This window comes from Elephantulus edwardii, unplaced genomic scaffold (assembly GCF_000299155.1).
Source record: "Elephantulus edwardii isolate Elephantulus edwardi_28Jun2011 unplaced genomic scaffold, EleEdw1.0 scaffold00072, whole genome shotgun sequence".
Classification (NCBI taxonomy): Eukaryota; Metazoa; Chordata; class Mammalia; order Macroscelidea; family Macroscelididae; genus Elephantulus; species Elephantulus edwardii.
The window spans coordinates 3,569,578-3,592,319 of NW_006399822.1; the positions used below are offsets into that span (position 1 = coordinate 3,569,578).

Consider the following 22,742-nt stretch of genomic DNA (forward strand, 5'->3'; position numbering starts at 1 on the left):
GTGACTGCAGCAACAGGCCGGCGAGTCAGAGACGGAGAGGAGGGCGCAGGGCAGGGCTCAGACCTGTTCACAGGGTCGCCAGGAGTCGTAGGGAATCCACCTAACAAAGCCCCATCGTGCAGAGGCAATTCCAGACTGATATTCCGTCAGGCCCAGGCTGTGGCCAGTGCAGAAGCCATTTTTAATCAGTAGTAGAGGCATAAGGAAGAGGGCGTCTATACAGCACAGTCCAGACGGTGGCTGTGACTCGTGGTGACTCCACCGCTCCCAACAACAAACAATTCCTTACGAAGCTTCATCTCCCTTCCACTGATTAGCCAGAGGGCTCAGGGGCTCGAACCACTGACCTCTGGCTTAGCAGCTGCATGGTTTTACCCACATCACTACTGCAACATTTGAACACCAGGCTTCCCTGCTGAGAGCCTCAGGAAAGTGAAGGTTTGCACACCTAGGGAGACGTCCAACCTTCCGCACACGCCTGGTGTTGAATGTAAATGAAAATGGAAAAAACCCAACCAATAAACCCGAGATCCGCCCAGTCCTGCTGGCTGGGGACAAGTGTGTCCAGTACACAGGGGCGGCTAGGCTGGAAGCAGGATGTGACTTCATTAACCATCATGAAACGGCAGTCATGACTGTCGTAAGTGAAACAAATTTAAAAATGGTCATGCGGCGAGAACAGACGAGGACAGTAATGGCCCTGGCTAATGAACGCAGGTTTTTCTCGTTTTAAGTGTCTTTGTCTAATTTTGCCAACAAGGAGGATATGTATTTCAATCATGATATCTAATAACTGACCGATCAGTGATCACCTGTTGACAGTGATGCTGGCTGGTTCCTGGCTAGAGGTATTCCTGCGTGCACACGGAGTAGAAATGGTGGTTCTCTTTTCAAGAATGTTGATGTATTAACAACAACAACAACAAAGGTTTTCACTGTCAGGCATTGTCCTTAAGCAAGTTCTGAGAGGGGACCTGCCATCAGAGGAGCCCTGCATATGGCGGGGCTGCTGACCAGTTTCAGTGGAGTTTCCAGATTAAGATGCACGAGGAAGAAACACCTGGAGATCAGTTAAAATATCAGCCAATGGTAACTCTCTGGATCATAATGGCTCCTTATGTAACCCGTTTCGGGGACGGTATACAACTGGGGAGTGCTCTGTTTAGCTGTACCTGGAGTCTGGGACACTTTAATGACAATTCACAACAATAGAATTTCAGGGCTGACAGGTGGGCAGTGGAGACGTGGACCATGCTTGGCATGAAGTAGGAGCTCCCAGCACTTGTATTTGCTGTTTGGCAGTTTACTGGACAACAAAGACCACAGAAGAGCGAGTCTGAAGGTTCTTGGACTGACAGGACTTTGGATTCCCATGCTGGTGTGGCCGTAACAGAACTATCGCACAGTAACTGCTACATTGGGCACTTGCTACATTGATGGGCTGTTCTTGTCGAGTCTCCCTGCGTTTTCCTCCGTTGGCTGAGGCAGAAGTTGCTTCAGGGCACTCTGTACCTCTCCTAGAACAGCTGAGCTTTCTGGGAAGGGACTCACTCACCCCTCACCATGTTCCCTGGTGCATTACAAAAGGAATGTTGCACAAATGGTACACATACACTATACAAAATGGCAACTATGTAATAGTGTATAGAATGTGGGTTAATACTTAATAGCAAGTATGTGCTGCATGACTAGACCAATAGGCAACAGCATGATAGATAAAGAAAAAGATTGAAGTTGTTGATGATTTCATTCTACTTGGATCTACAATCATCACCCATGGTAAGAGCAGTTAAAAAAAATAAATAAGTTAAAAAAATCCAAAGACATTGCATTGGAAAAATCTGCTGGCAAGGATGTTCCAAAGTAATAAAGAGCAAGGATACCAGTTTAAAGACTAAGGTGTGCCAGATCTGAGCTCTGGTATTTTACATTGCTTCCTATGCTTCTCAAAGTTGGACAATGAGGAAAGATGACAGAAGAATTGTATCTGTACATCGTGGTATTGGAGTACGGAAGACCATGAACCTCCAAAAGAACAAACAAGCCTGTCTTCAAAGGAAGTACAGCCAGGGTGCCACTTACAAGCAAGGATAGTGAAACTTCATCTCACCTACTTTGGGCATTTTGTCAGAAGAGGCCAATCAGGAGAGGAAAAGGACATTCTGCTGGGGAATGTGGAGAGTCGGAGAAAGAGAGGAAGACTCTCAAAGAGACGGACTGACACTGGGGCTGAAACAACGGCCTGAGTGTTGTGAGGATGGCACAGGACAGGGCCACAAAGAGTCACAGTCGATTGATGGCTCCTGACGACAACAACGGAACTTTCGCAGCTGCCTTGACGCTAGGCCCAAGGGACAGTCCGTAAAAGGATGTGTCCGTAAATGATCCGAGTGGTGGTAGGCCAATCAGGAGGGGAGTACATGCCTCCATGTCCACCTGGCTGGGGGCTGCCCACTGCGTGGGGAACCAGGAAGAGGAGGTATGGGACTCCCTGAAAGACTTAGAACATGGGCTTTGAATGACACTGGAGGGTTGTAGGTACCAAAGAAGAGGCATTTCTTGAGAGAAGGAACAGAAGATGCAACCAGCATCAAGACTGCAGCTTGACACGCTTGTGAACAAGCAACGTGCTCAGGCCGACATGGTTGGAAACCCCAGTGTGTTCGGCCCGGTGATCTTATTTCTGAAGTTGTTCAGTGCAGCTGGTTTCCAAGCGCCGGGTGGGCATGGGGCTTCCACTCTCCACCCAGGCCCCATCCCTTCTGCTCCTGGCTCTTCTCACTCGGAATCCCCAAGGTTCTCATCATGCAGGCTGCATTCCGGAGGTGCAGCCAGGCTGAATTGGTAGAGTTAAGGATGCTTTATAGCGTTGTGGCTGGGGTTCTTGATGTGAGGATTCTGCCTTTGAACAGAAGCAGATGGATGGAGTCTTCGGAGGCCGCCCGGCTTCACAGGGCCTCGGCGGTGAGACTTCGACAGCTGCAGGAGAAAAGTGCTTTTAATGCCACTGGGCTGCAGCTGACCCTGTGAGCATAACCGAGGGTTGGCGGAGATGCAGCGTTGGCACAGAGACGCACACAGGCTGACAGGGCTCAACACATCATGAATATCATCATGAAAGAGTGATTAATGCAGTAAATCAGCAGGCTGTCTGGTCTACCTCTATGAGCCTGGAAGACACAGCCACAGGATAGATTACATTTTGACTGAAAAAAATTCAGAAGGTTTACTATTACCCACACATACACACACAGTGCTTTATAATTGTCATGGGCATTTCTGACAATGCAGGATTTCTCACCTTCCTGCCTGAGAGCAGTTTAATCCAGGAAATCACACTCGCCCGTTCCCATTCTTTTGGGATGGGGCTTCTTTATAGACACTGCTAAGATCTGCACACACGCTTCCCTTAATTCTCTGGTGTTAAGAAAGCCAGCTCTTGGCCAATGGTTTCAAGTGTCCCTGAAATCAGAGCACCAGGAGACGTAGTTGATGACCTCCTGTTTTTGTGAGACCTGGGTGGAGGGGATGGAAGCACTGCCTGCCCTCCTCCCCGGAGCTCACTCGGACCTGGGCACTGGCTGTGCTGCAGCTCCCTCCTCAGTTGTGCGGTGGGGGCTGGTGAGAGCAATGGCTGGCTCCCTGGACAAGATACTGGTCAGGACAAGAGAGCCCAGCAGCAGAGGCAGTCAGGAAGGCAGGGGGAGACGGGGGTTGAGGAGTGCACCAGAACGCTCCTCGGAAGCACGAATGGTGAGGCTGCCTCACAGAGTCGGGGCATTTTATCAGGAGGGGCTATGTCCCTGGAGAAGGATATTGATTCTTGGGGAAGTAGAGGGTCAGTCAAAGAGGAAGATGCTTAACGAGGTGGACTGGCCTGGGGCCGCAGCTGTGGGCTGAAGCAGAGCAGAGACTGGAAGGATGGCACGCGACTGGCAAGGTTTCCTTCTGCTGTCTGTTGGGTTGATATGAACCAGAGATCACTGGATGGCACCTCCCAGTGTTCCCAGGACTCACACCATCATACAGCCGCAGCTCATGCCCACGGGCTTCACAGCGCATGTGACTTCACGGATGGCAGTGTGTGGTACCCAGCACTGACTCAGTCTATTTGCACCATTTCCCTACTGGCCCACACACACTTCACGCCTGTGCCCCATTTTGGACACTTTCACCGTATTTCGAACTTCCCCATCATGCTGTTGCACACATGACGGAATGAATACGTGTAACGTGAACACAGTTTTTACGTGAACTGGGGAACCAAATATTCCCTGTGATCTGCTTTATTGCCATATGTGCTGTGTTGCAGTGGTCTGAAATCAAATCTGCAACATCTCTGAGGACTCTCTGAATTCTCCCCAAATACTCCACTTCCTTACCCACTGCGTCATTTTGTATGAGCGTGAAGTAAACATTTCAATGGTATCTGGCTGTGTTGACAACCTCAGGCGCACAGGACAATGTCAGGTGCAAAGATTTCCAAACATCCCAGAAAAATGACTTCCACATCCCACCATCACAGGTATCTATAAGAAGCGTCCTTGGGAGAGGGAGTCTAGACTGTTTAGAAAAAGCTTCAATCCCTTTTAAAGATTTATCTGCTTGCTAAAATGTCTTCGACTCCATCCTCCAGGAAAGTCACTGGAATCAGATAATTGAAATAGGTGGTCGGCTTCCTGGATGTCTGCATGTTGAACACTCAGACTGTGTAATTATAGGATCCAGGTTGAAACACAGGTGCAGCTGCATTTCAAAGGCTCTACTAGGAGGCCAGCTCCCACGGAAGGAGGGGGTTTCACTAAAGGAAAGGAAGGAGGGGGTTTTCTACTGCCTGGAATTCTGGAGGCTTGGCCATGTGTATTCACGCCCCCTGGACACCCAGAATGCACTCAGTGCTGTTGGAGCAGAAATGGCTTGGTTGGCCCTCTGAGCACGTAAATCACATGGAGAGAGGACATCCGTCTTCCTCACTCCAGGTCCCGGGTGGATCTGAAGCCAGAAAAGCATGGCTCTCCGCAGTGCAGCCCCCTACAGATGGCCACACCAAACTCCAGTTCTAACTTCACCTCTGTTGTTGCTGTTAGTGCCCTCACATCAAGTACGTCTCACACAGTGACCCCAGGAACAGCAGATATGAGCCTTGTCCTATCCTGTGTCAGCCTCACAATCTTACTTTTTTTGGGGAAGTTTTATTTTTATGAAAAAGAAGTTGAACCAGTCACACTAGCTACAATTTAGAAAAACTTCTTTGTTCAATAAAACAAGAAGTTTCAGACTCTTGATTGGAATCAGACTAAAGGTAACTTATATTTCATTCTAACTGTGAGGGCATTGAGAGAGAATTCAGATAAAACGTTAATGGATTGCTCATCAATATTTATATTAACCAACAAAACTCATCACACCAAAGCAAACCAACCAATCAACAAAAACTCAACCCACCAAAAAACAACCAAAAAAGGCCAAAAACACAACTCAGATGCCCGTCAACTGACGGATGGATACGTCAAATGCTCCATATTCACAGATGGGAGGAGAGGGTGTTTTCTGACCGTCTGGAGGAATGAAGCGCTGAGTCGTGACACCTCATGCATAAGGTTGAGGACACTCGGCCAAATGAAAAAAAAAATCAATTTCAAAAAAGCCACCTATTAGAAAATTCCACTCACACCAAATGACCAGAATCAACACATCCTCAGAATTAGAAGAGAGCTCCGTTGTTGCTGGGGGGCTGCAGGAGCACAGGGAATGGAGTGGTATGTGGAGTGATGAACCTATTCTGAGGTAGATAAAATCCGCTGTCTCCACAGCCGTTCCAACCCCGAGTGGGCCTGGAGGTCGTGCAGTGTTAGCAAGGCTGGGCACTCGGTGGGAGCCGGCCGCCACATTCTCCTGGCAGGGAGTGCTGGTGAGTTCAAACCTCTGATCTGCTGGTGAAGAGCTTAGCGCTGAGCCACTGCACCACCAGAAAGGACTTAGGGACACACTAAAAGCCAACGACCCACACGTTTACAGAGTGCACATTTTACGGTCCCTACTTGTCTGCTGGTTGTCCTGCTGTGGCGGCTTCTATGGTTCTGTGACACTGGAAGTGTTGCAACCAGTATTTCAAACACCAGCAGAGTCACCCATGGCAGACGGGTCTCGAGGAACTCCAGACTAAAGAGACCCTCAAAGAGAAGGACTGACACGGTGCCAGCAGCACGGAGCTCAAACCAACGACGGCCGTGAGGACGGAGCAGGACCGGGCAGCGTGGCATTCTGCGGTACAGACCTCGCTGAGCTGGAATGGACTTAATACCACCTAACAACAAAAGCAGACTTTATGGCATGTGAATTATATCTCAATAAAATTGTTATTAAAAAAGTTAATGGAATAGGAGGGAAAAGTGGTAAAGTTAAGGAATGAAATAAAACAGAAATAACTCTGACAACGTTCTGTATCAGCCAACTCACTAACAGGAAGAGACATATTTCTACCAAGTGGAATAAAACAGCTCCTTGATTCTCTGACAAACAGGCAGAAGGATGACTCATAACGAACATATTGAAAAAGCTTTAAAATTCCTAGCTGATTTAACCTGCCATGCCACCATCCATGACGAGAACATTCATACTAAAGCAGAAAACAAGGACATGGGTGACAACTGGACAAAAGGCCATGAATTTGAGGAGTATTTAAGGAAAGTCCCTCTGCAAGAAGACTTGCAATTACAGAGCTCATTTTATGAGCCACCAGATAGGAATTTCCCCCAAAATATGACAACAATCCTGAAAATGATGTGACCATTCCAAGAAGAAAATGTTATGTGAAGAGGAACAATCCTTTTTTTATTTTAAAGATTTATGTATTTAACATTATACATTATGTTGTTGTTGTTGTTATGAACAATCCTTTCTAAACTGTCAATAACACAGAGAAAATTTCTGTCAGTCAGCCGGGGGAAAGATTAGAATTCCTGTCCACTTTCTAGAGAAAATGCTCCTGCAAAATTGTAAGACGCAGATGGAACCAAAGAGCTTGTGGCCAGGAAGTGGACTGGTGAAAGGGTATTAATGACAAAACGTGTGACCTCACAAAGGAAAATAAGATGTGGGGGCACTCGGTGATCTTGAGGGTCCATGAAGACTTCTAGGAGGGGAGGCTCAGACCCAGTCTCCTCGTGACAGCTTCCTGAAGCTCAGGTTCATGGCTGTGACTCCTTGCTTACACCAACGGCCTTTGTCTCCTTGTGAAAATTTTGACTATGTTCATCTCTAACCTTTGAGCTTAACCACTGCCCCAGCAGGTGCCGACGGGGCAGTTCCACTGACACCAAGGTCTTTGGAACTTGGCTTTGACTTGATGGCAAAAAACAACAACAATAACAAGAGCAGCATCTTTTAGTTGGAGGCTGGGATCCTTTCAAGTTTTATGACCTCTCCCCTTTTAAATGACAGGTACTGTGATCTTGCAACTCAAATACCAAGCACCTCAGAAAGAACTCACCAAAAGAAAACAAGGGGGAAAGAAGAGGAAAACTTGAGTTATTAAGTCTCAACAATCCATTTTTGAAGGCACCAGGTTCAAATCCCCCAGATGCTCTACAGGAGAAGGATGGGCAATCTCCTCCTGTGCAATTGCTGCCTCTGGGAAGCCGCTGGAGGGCCAGCTATGAACCGATTCCAGCTCGAAGCCACAAACCAACAAACTAGGATAATAGATTTTTAAAGTTTCCATTTCAATACCTCCATCAGCTTCACCTCCCCCCTCTCCTGAAGCACATTCAGCTGGTCCTCTCCTCTGTGGGCTAGACCTCACTCTGCGTGGTCTTAGGACTCATCAGAAGTTCTCTCCCCCACAAATCCTCTTGGTCTTTACTGCTTTCCTCCCAGCCCTCGTCCCACAGTGAGGCATCTTAGGGATCAGCGGTAAGAAGTTGCACTGCCAACTGGAAGGTATATGGTTCGAATCTGGCAGCTGTTGTGCTGGAGGTAGATGGGCAATCTGTGCTGTTACTGCCTCTGAAAACCCCCTGGAGGGTCAGCTAGGAGTCACTTCTGGCTCCATGTCCACAGCCACAGCCACAACCCCACCCCGGAACTCTTCCTCTCCAAGGGCTCTGGGTCTAGACCATGTGTCATGGGATCCGCCACCAGAGTCACAGAGCCTTCCAAAGGGGAACTGGGGCTTTCCCAAACACGGAGAAGGAGGCTCTTCTTACGGGAACGCCAGTCAGACTCAGATTCGAGCTTCATGCCCAGCACCATCTTCATGTCATAACCATTCCGTGTCCTTCCTCGGCATTACCGGATTGGGTGTCTCGTGGAACATGGACAGGGAAGTTCGAGAATAGGGAACAGCCCTGAGCTGCAATTAGAAGGCTGTGCCTGTGTGTGCCTGTGGGGTGGGGGGAGTAGACCCCAAGCCCTCTGAACACCTGTGCACCTGGCTGCTCTGTGGCTGGAGCCTTGACTAAGACACTCCTGGGAGAGGGGCACTGCCACCCCCTAAGTCAAGAGGGCCGGCCGCTGTGGAACCAGGAGGCCGAGCAGGCCCACCTGTCCCCCCACTGGCGGGAAGCCCCAGGCTCACAGAGGAAAGGACAAGGTCTGAGTATCTCTTCTGAAGGCCTTGGAGGGTGGACACTCAGTAAGAGGCAAGGAGACAAGACTGCAGGGCAGAGCTCAGCCCTGGAGCTGCCTTCCATTTCTGCCATGCACGACATCGGTGACGTTCGAGCTGTTACACCGCGTCTCTAGTACAGAGCCTGACAGCACACACTCTCATTTGTAGAGCATGCACATTGGCCCCATCTCACAGCCAAACAGGACAACAGCGGATGCTCATTAAAGGTCCAGTCAATGCCAGGACCTACTGGGATTGGCCAAGAAACGAATCATCCAATCTTTGGCTCCAGCCCTGACCCCGAGGACGCCACAGTGCTCACAGAGCCCAGCAGACAACACTGCCCGTCCTTGCCTGGTTTGGCTGGACATCGCCCCAGCCCCTCCCCGACCATCACTCCATTGGAATAAATGGGAGCCAAGCACCACAATCCGTAATCATAAAAGGCCCAGGAGCTGCAAATAAATAATGACTCCCTGAGACAAGCTAACTCTGCTGTTATTTATAAGCTCCTGGGCCACCTTGTTATTGCCAAGAAAGTCTGCTTTACCTCCTTGCTGCTGTTCCGTCTGGCCTCTCAATCTGTGCTCATTGGAAAAAAATAGTTATTGTTATGTTAAAATCACAACGGGGCCCACATAACTCAGCGTTAAATAACACCAGTAAAATGTGGAAAATGGCACTTTGGCATTAAAAGTTCTTTTCTCCTGGACTTTCAGAAGATTCAGTGCCTTTGTTCTCACTGTGCTTGGCTATTTTCAGCAGCGCGCAGGTAATAAGGCGAGACCGTGGAAAAGCACTGAGATGACGCACCATCCGGACTCTCGAAAAGGTGTGTTTTTGCTCAAGAAAATGAAGCCAGCAGGAGATTTTCGCTGGCCAGTGACCATCAGTGTGGCCGGTGCTGGTGGTCAGTGTGCACTTACCTCCTTCTGGGTGAATTTCGGCGAGTGGTCGTTTTTGTCATCGATCACGATCGTGGCGGTGGCTGTGCCCGTTAACCCAACGTCCAGTCCTGCCATATCTTGGGCCTCGATGATCAATTCGTACTTGGGGTTTTCCAGCGTCTGTGGGAGCAAACACAGAGGGAAGACGGAGCTTAGATGTGGGTCCCCACTCTGGACAGGTGGCCGAGGGTCACCCGGCTGCCTCCTCCCAGTCCTCCACCTTGGGCAGACATCCTACATCAGCCGTCGGCCCTCACCTGCTACGTCCACATGTGTCTTGGGATCTTGTCTGAGACCAGACACCTTAACAGACTGCAGCTGGCCTCGGGCACAAAATCTGCTGTCTTTATTTTAAGAGGACCCTAGACCCTTTCCAGAATGTTCTACTTCCTGGGCTTGGAGTACTCTGTTGGACATCCACACGTCCTTTCATAGCTACTCATGAAAAGTATCTGGAAGGAGGCTCAAGTGGACAAGATCTGGACAGAGACGGCAGCTGGAGGAGCTCAGGTCCACCCAGCGCTTTAGGGCTAGAAGGGGCCTGGTAGAGCAGTGCAATAAGCATTCTTCTGTTAACTGAAAACTCAGTGGTTTAAACTCACTAGCTGCCACTCGCTGGGAGAAAGAACTGCAATTTACATCTATAATAAAAAAAAAAATCACAGCTTTGGACACCATGTGGGATGGTTCTACTCTGTCCTTAAAATTTGCTCTGTGCTGGAAATGATCTGACAACATCTAACTTTTGCTGGGTCAGGTCAGGCATCAGTAACTGTACTTTACAGAAATCTCAGTGGTTAATTTTTCCAACCACCATTAAGCTGCTATTATTGTTCCCATTTTATAGATGGAGGAAAAGCCCACTGAGGCTAGAGTCACCTGTACTGCACCCCTCTCAAGTCCAGCTCCGAGAGCCCCTCCATCGGGCTGCCCAGGCTGTGAACCTTCATGGGAAGAGAATCCCTCACCTTGATCCCACAGGGTGGCAGGTGGGTCTGAACGGCTGATCTTCCAGTTAATAGTCTCACACCTTATACACTACGCCACCAGGGGCCTTTGCATCCTATCCCAAGGGGCATAATAACTAAAAGAGTCCTGCAACTGAGTCTGAAGTTTTGGAGAGGGAGGTTCTCCTTCTCCTTGGTGTGCACCTCCAGGCGTCCAGCCTGGGGAGCTGGGAGGGTGGAGGAACCTTGTCCGAGACCCTGACATCTGCTGAGAAATTCTGAAGAAAGAGGGACAGTTTCCAATGAACACACTGGAGCTATTTCACCAGGACCAGACAGAAGCCAGGCCTCCCTTACCCTTTCCAGTTAGTAAGCCATTAATAATTTTCTGTTTACTCACACCAGTTTGGAGATTTATATATATAAGTCGAAAATACCTTCAGCAACACAAATAAAAGGTGTTTACAGCCAAGAGAACAGACGTACCAATACGACAGCTTTAAAAAACCTATTGGTTATGCTAACCGATAATTAAGAGGTACCATGGGGAGCAAAGAACAGAAACGGCGATGAGAGTTCTCGAAGTTACTTTCCAAGCCCTGAGATTCCAGGTAGATTTGAACAGCTGTGTGCTGGCTGTCCCAAAGCTTTTAAGTATTTTACAGGGTGGTTAGCTGTTTGCTCTCTAGGACACCTTTCATTGGCTACTGCTTTGACTAGGAGCTTCTGAGCCCCTAACTTAAGGAGTTCAGCTGGACAGTTTGCTAAGACTAAGCGTTTACATCCGAAGTTCACGGTGGGGTGCTGATGCATCCCTGTGACGGGGAGATGCGGCATGCTTCCATTTCAGTGGCAGTTATACTGGGATTGAGGGAATCTTGGGGCCGTGTCAATGGTTAGACAGTTGGCTGTGAACTAGAAAGTGGGTGGTGAGTCCATCCAGAGGTGGGGAGGGAAGGCTTGGGGGGTTGCTGCTGAGAAAGTCAATGGAAACCCAACGAGCAGCAGACCTACTCGGAGACACATGAGGTCGTCGTGAGTCAGGGATGGACTCCACGCCAGGGTCCAGGAGACTCGTTTAGTCCCCTCCTAATACATGTCAAGTCTTCCATTTGACTCTTCAGGGGAGCTTTTCCTTCTCTGTCTAGACCTAGCCAGGCGTGAAGGCTGTGACCCTGGGGAAGACGATGCATGGCTGGAGAGGAACAGCCTCATGTTTTTGCACTGTTTTTCTGTTGCGCCTTCCTTCTGCTGAGATTGAGCGCCATGAGCTCCCGCTGCACCAGGACTGGAGGCCACAACGCTCTTGACCAGCTCGGTGTGGACGGGCTTTGTGTCAAAGGTGCTCTGGGTCCTTCCTGCTCTGTCTTACGCACCGGGTATCTGTCTAAAACAGTCCTTGAGGTGCTTTCCTTTCTCAAGCCAGAGCTGGAGCAACATCTGTGATATATGTGGTTTCTACTGTCTTCACTTATTGTCACCAATGAGCTGGACTGGAGTGAATGTTTGCTAGAAATTCTGCAGCTGGATTGTATGAAACCGAGAAATTGGCCTATCTTCACAATCTTGCTGGGGTCTCTGGGCCTGTTAGCCACCAGCCTAAACAAACAGCCACCAAGCATCCCTGACCCAAGTTTTCAGGACAGAGATGACGCTGTCGTCATAAAGCACTGTGTCTGATATTAAAGGCACACATTCACGAAGATGAGAAACTATGTGTGTTTAAAAGAGATCGCTGTAGATGTAATGCCATTTTCCTCACGTAATTTTGAATCTGCGAGCTGCTGTGGGACAGAGATATACCGGTCTGTTTCTGTAAGGATTTCCTTGCCCAAAGACTCAGTGAGGCTGCTCTCTCTGCCCGATTGGGTTACTGTGCGTTAGAAAATACTTGATGGCAAAAAAAATCCCATACACTTGATGGCAGTGGATCTGAGCGGTTCTGTGACAGCAAGCCAGGGAGGACAGAAAGCCCAGAGAGTTTGTTCTCCTCCAGCTGACCGTGCAGACTGTCACAGTCCACGCAACAACCTTCCGTGACAGCTTCCAGCAGCACTGCCTGGGCTGCTGTCAAGTCCACGCCCTCATTGCCCTCTGTCCAGGTGGTTCAGGGTGACCACAGTCCCGATGGTGATGTGGCTCAGGGCTGACCAAGAGGGGTCCTGCAGTCTGGGGAAGTGACGAGGAGCCCACACTCCCTGCTATGCTATGCTCTGCACGAAACCTTGATTCTGAGTCTGTTTCCTTTGGAAGGCCCCTTGAAGAGCCGGCCCCTTTCTGTAGGTGATAGAACGTAACCTAGAACTGATGGCAGTCTGTATTTTGTAACCACACGCAGAGTGTCAACCTAGGAATGAAGGGAACAGAGAAAAACAGAAGTGGGATTTGGAGATGGAGCTCTTTAAAGTTCAGGTGAGCTCCTTCATCGTCATGCTGAAAGCCAGAGTTTACCTCTCAGGATGTATCTGTCCCATGAGTCACTGCAAGGTGCCATCAAGGTGACTGTTCCTCATAGTGACTCTATCAATGAACAACCAAGAGCCTGCCCTCACCGGCTCCATCCTCGTGAATTCCACCCACGTTCACTGTCAATCCGTCTACTGCAGAGCCTTCCTCTCTTCATGATGCTCTACTTTCCCCAGCCTGATGTCTTTTCCCATGACTGGCACCTCCTGACAACATGGCCAAGGTAGGTGACGTGGCATTTCATGCTAACCTTCTACACACAGATAACTCAAATTTGCTTGCTCAAAGCCAAGATGACCAGGAGCACTTAGCGATGAAGATCGAAGACTACAGTCTGTAGCATGAATTGCACCTAAACGTAAAGAAAAACATCCCCAGAGCTGGACCACTAGGCAACACCATCATAAAAGGAGAAAATACTGAAATTGTCAGAGTTAATTTTACTTAGATCCACAATCACCGCCCATGGAAACAGTCATCAAGAAATCAAAAGATGTTTTACAGTTAGTGGATAAATATTCTATGAAAGAACTCAGTAGAATGCTAAAAAAGGAAAAAGCTATACTTTGAAGGATTAAGGTAGGTCTGACCCAAGCCAGGATATCTTCAGTGATCTCACATGGATGTGGAAGCTGGTCGGTGATGGAGGGAAACTGAATTAGGGTGCGGGGAAGAATACCACAGATTGCTAGAACAAAGAACCATTCTACTTTGGTAGAAGGACAGCCCAATACACCTTAGAAGTAAAGATGGCGAGACTTCATCTCAGAGACGTCACACACGTTATCAGGAGGGTCAGTCTCTGGAGAAAGACATTATGCCAGGTAAAACAGAGGGTTTCACCAAAAACGTGGCCCCAATCAGATGGACTGACACAGTCCTTGCAGCTAACAGACACAAATATCAGTGCTTCGAAGGGAAGCAGAGGATTGCACCGTGCTTTGTTCTGGTGTTGAGGTTACGACGAGTTGGAACAGATGCAAATGACACCCAAGAACAAGATGAGTCAGGCAGCTTCTTGCCTCCTGCAGACACGGGACCTGGATGCTCTGTGAGTGACGGCAGGACAGCTTTGCCTGCTCATTTGACAACAAGCATAACAAATAAACCAACTGTCCGGTTATGAGCAAGAAAGCCTACGAGATTCTGTACCAGACTATGCTGTCATCTGTCCGGACGGATCTCTCAGAACAGCATTTGAATTCTTTCATGATTACATCTTTCCTTTTAGCATTTTCCCGTCTGTGGACATGGTCATTCATTGGCCAGAGAGAGTTCCTGAGATCATTCCTCTTCTTTAGTTTAGAGAGCCGTGGTGGTCTAGGCCAGAGGGAGCTGCACAATGCAAATGTGCCACCTCGCTGGTTCAAATCCACCAGTGCTCCAATGAGAGAGATGGGCATCCCCTTCCCGGAGACTGACAGCCTTGGAAACCCGATGGAGGGTCAGTCACGAGTCAGCGCTAACTCAGTGGCAATGAGCTCTCTCATTAGGTTAGGCTTCCGTTTAACGGGTGCTCACTGAACATGGTGTCACTGTTAGGACCACTGACTGTGACTGATAGTGACCCATGAATAGTAGGGCTGAACCTCGCCCTATTCTGTGCCACTGAACACAGAGTCTACTGTTACTCTGAGGATGTGGATACGAGGCTGGGATCTACGGCCCTTTCCTTCAGGGAGCTCCAAGATCAAGGTTGGGACAACCACAGAAACATCTCACTGTAACAGGAGAGAGTCCTCTCTACACAGAGGTGTGTGTTACATCTAGGGAAGGACAGAGAACGAGCACACTGGTGTAAATGCTCCTGTAACAGTGTGAATGCCATAAATAATGTTTTAAAATGAGTGAGCCAATTTCTATCTCTTGAAGTAAAAAAACCTTGATGGCTGCAATGGGAGATCAATTAAGACTAGTAGGCAGATAGGTTTGGGATGAGATGGCTCCAATGTCTCCAGTTAAAGACAACATTTAAAATGTTTTCACTGTCAGAGTAATATGCAATCACAGTGAGAAAAGTGAAAATGATGCAGTCATTTCTGAAATGGAAAGTGGGACTCTCCTTCCACACCTGTCCAACCTCATTCCTGACAGTGATTAGCAGTGTATCTGTTTCTACCTACTTTTCTCTTACTAGGGATTAAGGTGGCCTAATGGGTAAGAATTCTGCAGCTAATCCAAAGGAGGTGGACTGAATCCATCAGCAGCTCCCTGGGAAAAGGCGGGCGATCTCTTTCTGTGTGATCTACAGTATCCTAAAGACCTGCTGGCGGGTCAGCTTTGAGTCGGTTCTGACTGAGTAGATATCAGGGTTGAGTCTGAGTTCTGTTCCAAGCAGGGGCTCTGTGGGGTAGTCCATACGGAGCTGCACTCTCTCTGAGAGGCTTCACCTTTTGGTTCGAACTCATCAGTGCTCTACGGGAGGAAGATGGGTAATCTCTTCCTGTGCAATTTACAGCACAGGCAAACTAGTGCAGGGTTAGCTAGGAGCAGGTCTCAACCAGTTTCACTGGAGATGGAGCGAGTCTGTGAGACCCACTGGATCCCCATGTCTACTTCTCAGTTCAAGGGGATCCCCTCCAAGTGAAGTCTAAGGCACACTCTGTTGTGGGAGTTGTGATGGATCCTGTCCTCCTCGAGTCTCGACCACTCAACTCCCTTCTCACTTCTGTTACACCTTTACCTACTCCACCCTGCCTCCCCTCTAAACACCCCCTCTCCAACCCCGTATTCACCCAGAAGGTTCTGTCTGGCAGCAAAACAAGCCAGAATCCATTTTCATTGCTTGTGACCAGAAGGGACCAGTGGTAAATGCAATGTTGTTCGACAGATCTGCTTTGCTTGTGAGCAGACAGCTAGACTGGATGTCCAACCTTCCTTACAGTAAGACAACCTCACAGACTGATTCTTGCCAGGGGAGCATGGACGAGCCTGGCCTGGCTCCTAAGCGGCCCACGTGGTCCTCTACTTTCTGTTTTCACAAAAGCGAGGGTCCTGAGTTGCTGCATGGCTGCACAGAACAGCTCTCTGCTGATGTGCTTTAGACTGTGATGTGACCGATTAGATAACTTGCCTTGAGGCTTAGGAGGTGTCACGGTAGCAGAGTGGAGTAAGCACTGGACCGCTAACCAAAAGGCAGGTGGTTCAAAGCCGCAAGCTATCCCAAAGGGGAAAGATGAGGCAGTCTGATTGCGTAAAGATTTGCCCAGTCTTGGGGGGCGTCTCTATGTCCTACAGGGTTGCCGGGTCAGAAATTCACAGTGACAGCAGTGGGTCTGGGGTTTGAGGTCTGAGGACTGTGTGTTCCCGTGCACTGTTGTTTAGAGCCATCAAGTCGGTTACGTCTCAGAGTAACCCCACATAGACGGAAGGAAGCCCTGCCAAGCCTGTGCTGAAGCCCACTGTGCTGTGGGGTCGTCCATCTCAGTGAGGGGCTTCCTCTCCTCCTCTGACCTCCTACCTTCCCAAGCGTGAAGCCCTTTCCCATGGACGTGCTCCTCCCAACAACATGTCCAAAGACTATACGGCGAAGCCTCACCCTCCTGGCCTCCCAGACAGTCACAGGGCACAGCCTATCCTAACTGCGCTTCTGTGTCCCGCTTCGCTTTTTTTAAAGTGCCTACTTACCATCTCCCTTAGTGAATGACAAGGTTTTCAAGGGCAAGGACTGAGCCTTTGGCCCGGTGCTCAGCACACAGGGTGGCCACATTATTTCATTATTGATAATGATGATATATTGCTGTTTCCCTGAGCTAAATTCTATCATAAAGGCTTGAGCAGAGCTGTGGCATTTTCAAGCCAGAGCCACTCATCCTCTGGGGTGGTGTGTACTTTGGGGAATGCCAACTCAAGGAGATAGGATTTTAGATGGACAAAAACAACAACAATAGTCCTGTGTCAGAACTGGGAAAGTGAGGCTGGCTGCTCTGATTTTCCTTCTGGCTATCTGATCTGTAAGACATCATTTAAGTGAGTCAAGCTTCTCTCCTGGTTTGAATTCTGCAGTCTCACATCTCTTTTGCATTGGTCGTGTCGCCTTGGGTTTCTCCCAGCTCCCCGTTAATAACTACCCCAGGACCAGGCAAGATGGTGTGTCTGCAAGAAAAACGTCTTAGCGGTCTCTCCACAGACCCAGGCCAGGTTCAACACATCACACTGATATGAAAAGCAAACATTTCAGCTTGAAAAGAAAAAGAATCAAACCGTGTCATTAAATACGGCATGTAATCAATCACCAGAACCTTGATGTTTGACACGGCTACGGCAACTCCCACATAAGTGTTCATTTAATGGGACATTTATCACTAATAACAAGCATAATGGTAGCTGGGGGCGGGGACCGACGGGAACTGGAACACGGAAGGAGACGGCACTGAGAGCCCGCACTCACTCTTCCTCATCTGTCTCTTCAGCCACCCTCTGTATCGCTATGCTTCATCCAGGTTGAATTTCTTCTCACTGGATATCATCTTTTCTTAATTTTGGGCTTCCTACCTCTGCTGCTTCTTCTAGGCCCAGTCTTGTTATTTGCCGATAGTCATCCTTTACTAAAAACTGAGCAAGGAAACACTGCATGGTTCAAAATTGGGAAGGGCGTACGTCAGGGATGTATCCTGTCTCCATACCTTTTCAACCTGTATGCAGAACAGATCATCCAGGAGGCTGGGCTCTATGAGGAGAAATGTGGGGTAAAGATCGGTGGAAGATCTATCAACAGTCTGCGATATGCAGATGACGCAACCCTGCTTGCTGAAACTGAAGAGGACCTGAAGCACTTGCTGCAGAGGGTCAAGGACTGCAGCCTCCAATATGGATCGAGGCTCAAAGTCAAGAAGACAAAGATTCTCACCACTGGGCCAATTGGCAGCATCAGGATGGATGATGAAGAGATTGAGATTGTTCACAGCTTTAGTTTCCGTGGCTCCACAGTCAACACTCTTGGCACCAGCAGCCAGGAAATGAAAAGACGCATTGCCATGGGAAAGTCTGCTGTTAGGGACCTCTCCAAAGTACTGCAGAGCAATGGTGTCTCTCTGGAGACTAAGTTGAGCCTGATACAGGCCATGGTCTTTGCAATCGCTTGTTATGCATCAGAGAGTTGGACAATGACCAGGGAGGATAGAAGGAGAATTGATGCCTTTGAGCTGTGGTGCTGGAGAAGAGTACTGAATGTACCATGGACTGCTAGGAAAACAAACAGATTCATCCTGGAAAGGGTTAAACCAGGCGGCTCCTTGGAGGCAAGGATTCTGAGGCTCCATCTAACATACTTAGGACATGTTGTGAGGAGAGACCGGTCCTTGGAGAAGGACATCATGCTTGGTCGGGTAGAGGGACAGCACAGGAGGGGAAGGCCCCCTATGAGGTGGATTGATTCAGTGACTGGGATAATCGGGATGGGTGTACCGGAGACGGTGCGATTGGCACAGGACAGAGTGGAGTTTAGAGCTGTTGTACATAGGGTCGTTATGAATCGCAAGCGACTCGACAGCACATAACAACAACAACAACATCCTTGACCAGAAGGATCCCTGGTTGTACAATGGTTCGAACCCACCAACAGTTCCCTGGAGAGAGCCCTGCTCTCACAAAGATGGCAGCTTAGAAATCCTTGTGCTGCCGTCCTACTCCATCACATGGGGTTGCTAGGAGTCAAAAATCAACTCACTGGCCCCAACCACGACATTCTTTCTGGACAGAATGACTCTATGTGAAGCAAAGGATGTCATTGGCACTAAAGTTGTTGTGGTGTTGTGAACAGGAGCCATGGAGCTGAACACAACGGCCAGCAGCCCTGTGTACAACTCATCAGAACCCAGCCCCCCCGCCCCCCATGGTTCTGACACGTTCAAGCCTGTTGTTCCAGTCACTGTGTCAGTTCATCATGTGGAAGGTCCTCCTCTCTTCTTCTGACCCCTACCGTTCCCAGCATGATGCTTTTTCACAAGGGTTGGCCCCTCCTGGCAACATGCCCAAAGACGTTCAAGAGGGAACAGTAAATATTTGATTACTGGCTCAGTGACTCACTGTACAACAGATCTTGGCCAAAGTATTTAAATCTTTGTTGCCTCAGTTTCTTCATCTGCAGAATGGAGAGAATAATAATTCTTACAGTGCAAGTGAAGACTGAAAGAGAACATAAAGCGCTCTGTCCCGAGTCAACTCTAACCCGTCGTGACCCTGTGTGACAGAGTGTAATCACTCCCAAGGCTCCCCAAGCCTCGTCTTACTCCTGGAGAGGGGCTGTGGGCTCAGGCAGGTGAACTTGCAGTTGGCAACTGGATGCTTTAGCCACAGCACTACCAGGGCGTCCGTGACGAGCACGCACATTTAAACACTGCCGTTGTTATTCAGTAGAAGATGAGGGAAGTCTTCAGTTCTAGCCCCTATAACAGTCGACGTGGTACCCCACTCATTTGGAGTGGACAAGAAGGCAGCAATGGAGACAGAACTTACAGGGGGCGGTGGTGACTGATGGTGCTTTTTTCCCCTCAATCTCTCCACACGTTCTCACAGATCATCTGCAGAGACACCATCCTGTTGGTTGTATTCTTTTCCTGGCTTAGAACAATACCAGATGGTCGTATGAAATTGCCCAGGGGCCCTGATGAGCCTTTGGGAACCGGCTCCAACACAGCACCTCTTGCCACATAAGAGCCCCCACAGACACTGATTTGCTGTCGTCTGGCAGCCATTGCGCACATCTATTTCCTGTCTCACAGGAAGTCCAGGCAGCCTCGCAGGAGTCAGGATTACCCAAAGCAATGCCTAATTTTCATTTAGAGCTACAGTTTCACTCTTTTGATTTCAAGGACAATTAAACTTAAAAGAAAATGATGAGACCAACATTGTTGTCGACGTCTGTTGCCAAGTAAGGTAATTAGTGTTACCACTATTATAATTTTATAAAAGAATCTCAGGGCAAAGCCTAGTCTTTAAATGAGAAAACATATTAAGCTTTATTGCAAATTCACTATATTGTCCTCATTCTTCTTATTTCATGAGAAATCAGTTTCAAATTCATCAGAGGCCAGTATCAATAAATAGACTTAGATTAGAAATTCTGAGCTAGAACGTATCACTATAGCTACAGTCTGATGTGCCATACGTTAGAAAGCACAGGTCATAGAGATAATCAGACATTGCTTGTTTTAGGTGCTTAAATATCATTTCACCATACAGACAGCCCACTTGATTGAGAATACAGACTCAGAACAAGAGAGATTATGAACACATTTTGAAAAGGTAGAAAGACTCATGGTTGGGGTCACTCCAGTCATTTGAAGATAATGGTAAGTGATTTTTTTTTTAAAAGAACTATGACAATACAAACAAATTTGCTAATCTCATTGCTCTTAGACATAAAATCCAAACTTCTCACCTTGACCTATAAGGCATTTTCTGATTGGACAATACTTCCTGCTCCAATGTCCTCTCACATCACATCCTTCCTCCTATTTCTCTCTGCCTGAGTTGGTCTTCCCCAAATTTGCTCGGAGTGGGCCTTTTTTTTGTCAAAGAAAAATATTTATTGTCTATTGACCTGTCTTTTTTTGGGTTCCTTCCATTCCGCTGGCATTCAGAGTATGACTTTTCCACCACCTTGTCTAAAATGGCCTTTCCCAGACAGGTCCAGTCTCATTGTCCTAATTAGTTTTCATGGTAGGCAACTTTCAAATTTGGCTTCCAAAGACTCTCATCCGGCGTTCACAACCTTGTGTGATCTTCTCCCTTTGTGAGTGAACTGGTCCTCGTCAAACACTTTTAATGAGTGGTGGTGTTAGGTGCCGTCAAGCCAACTTTGACTTGTAATGCTGCTGTGGACACAGAAGGAAATACACTGCCTGAACCCGCACCAGCCTCACCGTGTGCATTTAATCAACTGTGGTAAAAGCGCTGTGAAGTCATTTCCATGATCACGTTATGAAAGGTGAACTTCTTCCATACTTTCTTCTTTGGCTTTCTTTGCATTCATGCTTTGAAAAAGCAAGATTCTATGTAAGAGAAGTTTGTGTGTCAAGGAATTTGGGGTGGCCTATGGGAACAGCCTAAAAGATTTAAGACCCTCAACTCAGTGCCTGCAAGGAAGCGAATGCTGCTGGCAACCACCGAATGAACTTGAAAGTGAACCTTTCCCTACTCACACATTCAGATGAGACCCTAAACTCTCAACCAACATCCTGATGAAGCAGAAAGCCCAGCTAAGCCCAGATTTTTTAACATAGAAACCATGAAATTGCATATGGATAACTGCTTAAAAACTAAGGAGTGCCTGACTCAAGTCATGGTATTTTCATTTGCTTCATGTTGTTGTTGTTGATTGCCGTCGAGTTGAGCACGACTCATAGTGACCCCATGAACGAAAGACCTGAAGCCTTTCTATAACTATCGATGTTTCTCAGAGTTCACAGAGTTTCCAGAGGCGTGTTGGTTAGGAAGTAGATGCCACTCCTGCTTCATATGCCCCTGAAAACTGAACCAGAAATAAGGAAGACCAAAGAAGAGTCGATCTCTATGATTTGTAGTGCTGGTGAAAAGTACTGCTTACCACATTGACTCCCAAAAGAAGAAAGAAGTCTGTCTTGGAGAAAGTGCAACCTCGGTTCTCTTTAGAGGCAAGGAAGTGAAACTCCCTGTCACATACTTTGGGTGTGTTATGAGGAACAAAACAGACATCATGGTAGGAAAGAGGGAGGCTCGGCCAAAAAGAGGAAGACCCGCCACAAGATGGATCAACACAGGGACTGTAACAATGGACTTAAACACGTGGCAGACGGTGAGGACCATACAGGAGAGGCAAGGTCTAGAACTGCTGTTCTTAGGGTCTAAGTGAGTCAGCTGGATGGCACAGAACCACCACACTGTTTTAAGCCACTGATTTTTCTCCTATATTGTAGTGTTTTTTATTCTGGAATTTTAAATAGGTCTGTTGTTGTTGTTGTTATGTGCTGTCAAGTTGCCTGAGACCCATATCAACCTTACGCACAGCAGCTCCGAACCCTGCCCTGTCCTGAGCCATTTTCGCTCACTCGGACACACTTACCCCCATCGCCTCAGTTACTGTATCAACCTATCTCATCTGGGCTCTTCCTCTCCTATGCTGTCCCTTCACCCTTCCGAGCACGATGTCCTCCTTTAAGGTTCGGTCCATCCTGGACATGTGTCCAAAGTCTACGATACACAATTTAAAGCTACCAAAGTGATGCTGTGAACTACGGAGTTGGAAAGAAAAGTATGCAAGCCATAAGCAGTTGTCGTGAGTCGTAAAGACGTGGCTTCAGCGCACAGATCCAGCTCCAGTCTTTTGGGAACCACAGCATATTTCATTCTCATCTACCTTTCCTGCCAAGTAGAAAGCTACTATCCCACTTCAGGTGAGGCTTACACTTGGTGGTGACAGGTGTACCTGGGTGACCATGAAGAAACAGACCTCAGCACACCAGCTCCAGCAATCTCACGAGACATATGTGTCCCATCAATCCTCTCAAAGTCCATAGTACTTCAAACTCCACACCCTTTTATTACAAAAGGCCTTCCATTTTTGAAAACACAGAGTGTCAATAAAATTTTCAAAGCAGAAAATTATTCAATCTTCAAAGAGTTAAAGACTCATAAAAAGTTGTGTGCTATATACAATGAGAAGAGTGAACTGGGGGGAGTGGTGGGCAGGGAGAAAAGTGCAACAATGAATGGAGGGAAAGCCAAAGTCTCTCTAAATTTTCATTAACAAGAATTAATAATAATAATAATTATTATTATTATTAATAATAA

At 47.9% G+C, this 22,742-nt stretch overlaps 1 protein-coding gene across 1 annotated transcript in view; it reads right to left on the reverse strand.

Annotated features, from left to right (window-relative positions):
* CDH13 (cadherin 13) overlaps positions 1–22,742 on the reverse strand; it is a 1,061,540-nt gene that overhangs the window by 86,689 nt on the left and 952,109 nt on the right. The window contains exon 8 of the mRNA XM_006888881.1: positions 9,538–9,678. Coding sequence (XP_006888943.1) covers positions 9,538–9,678 — 141 coding nt within the window. The remainder of the gene's footprint in view (positions 1–9,537; positions 9,679–22,742) is intronic.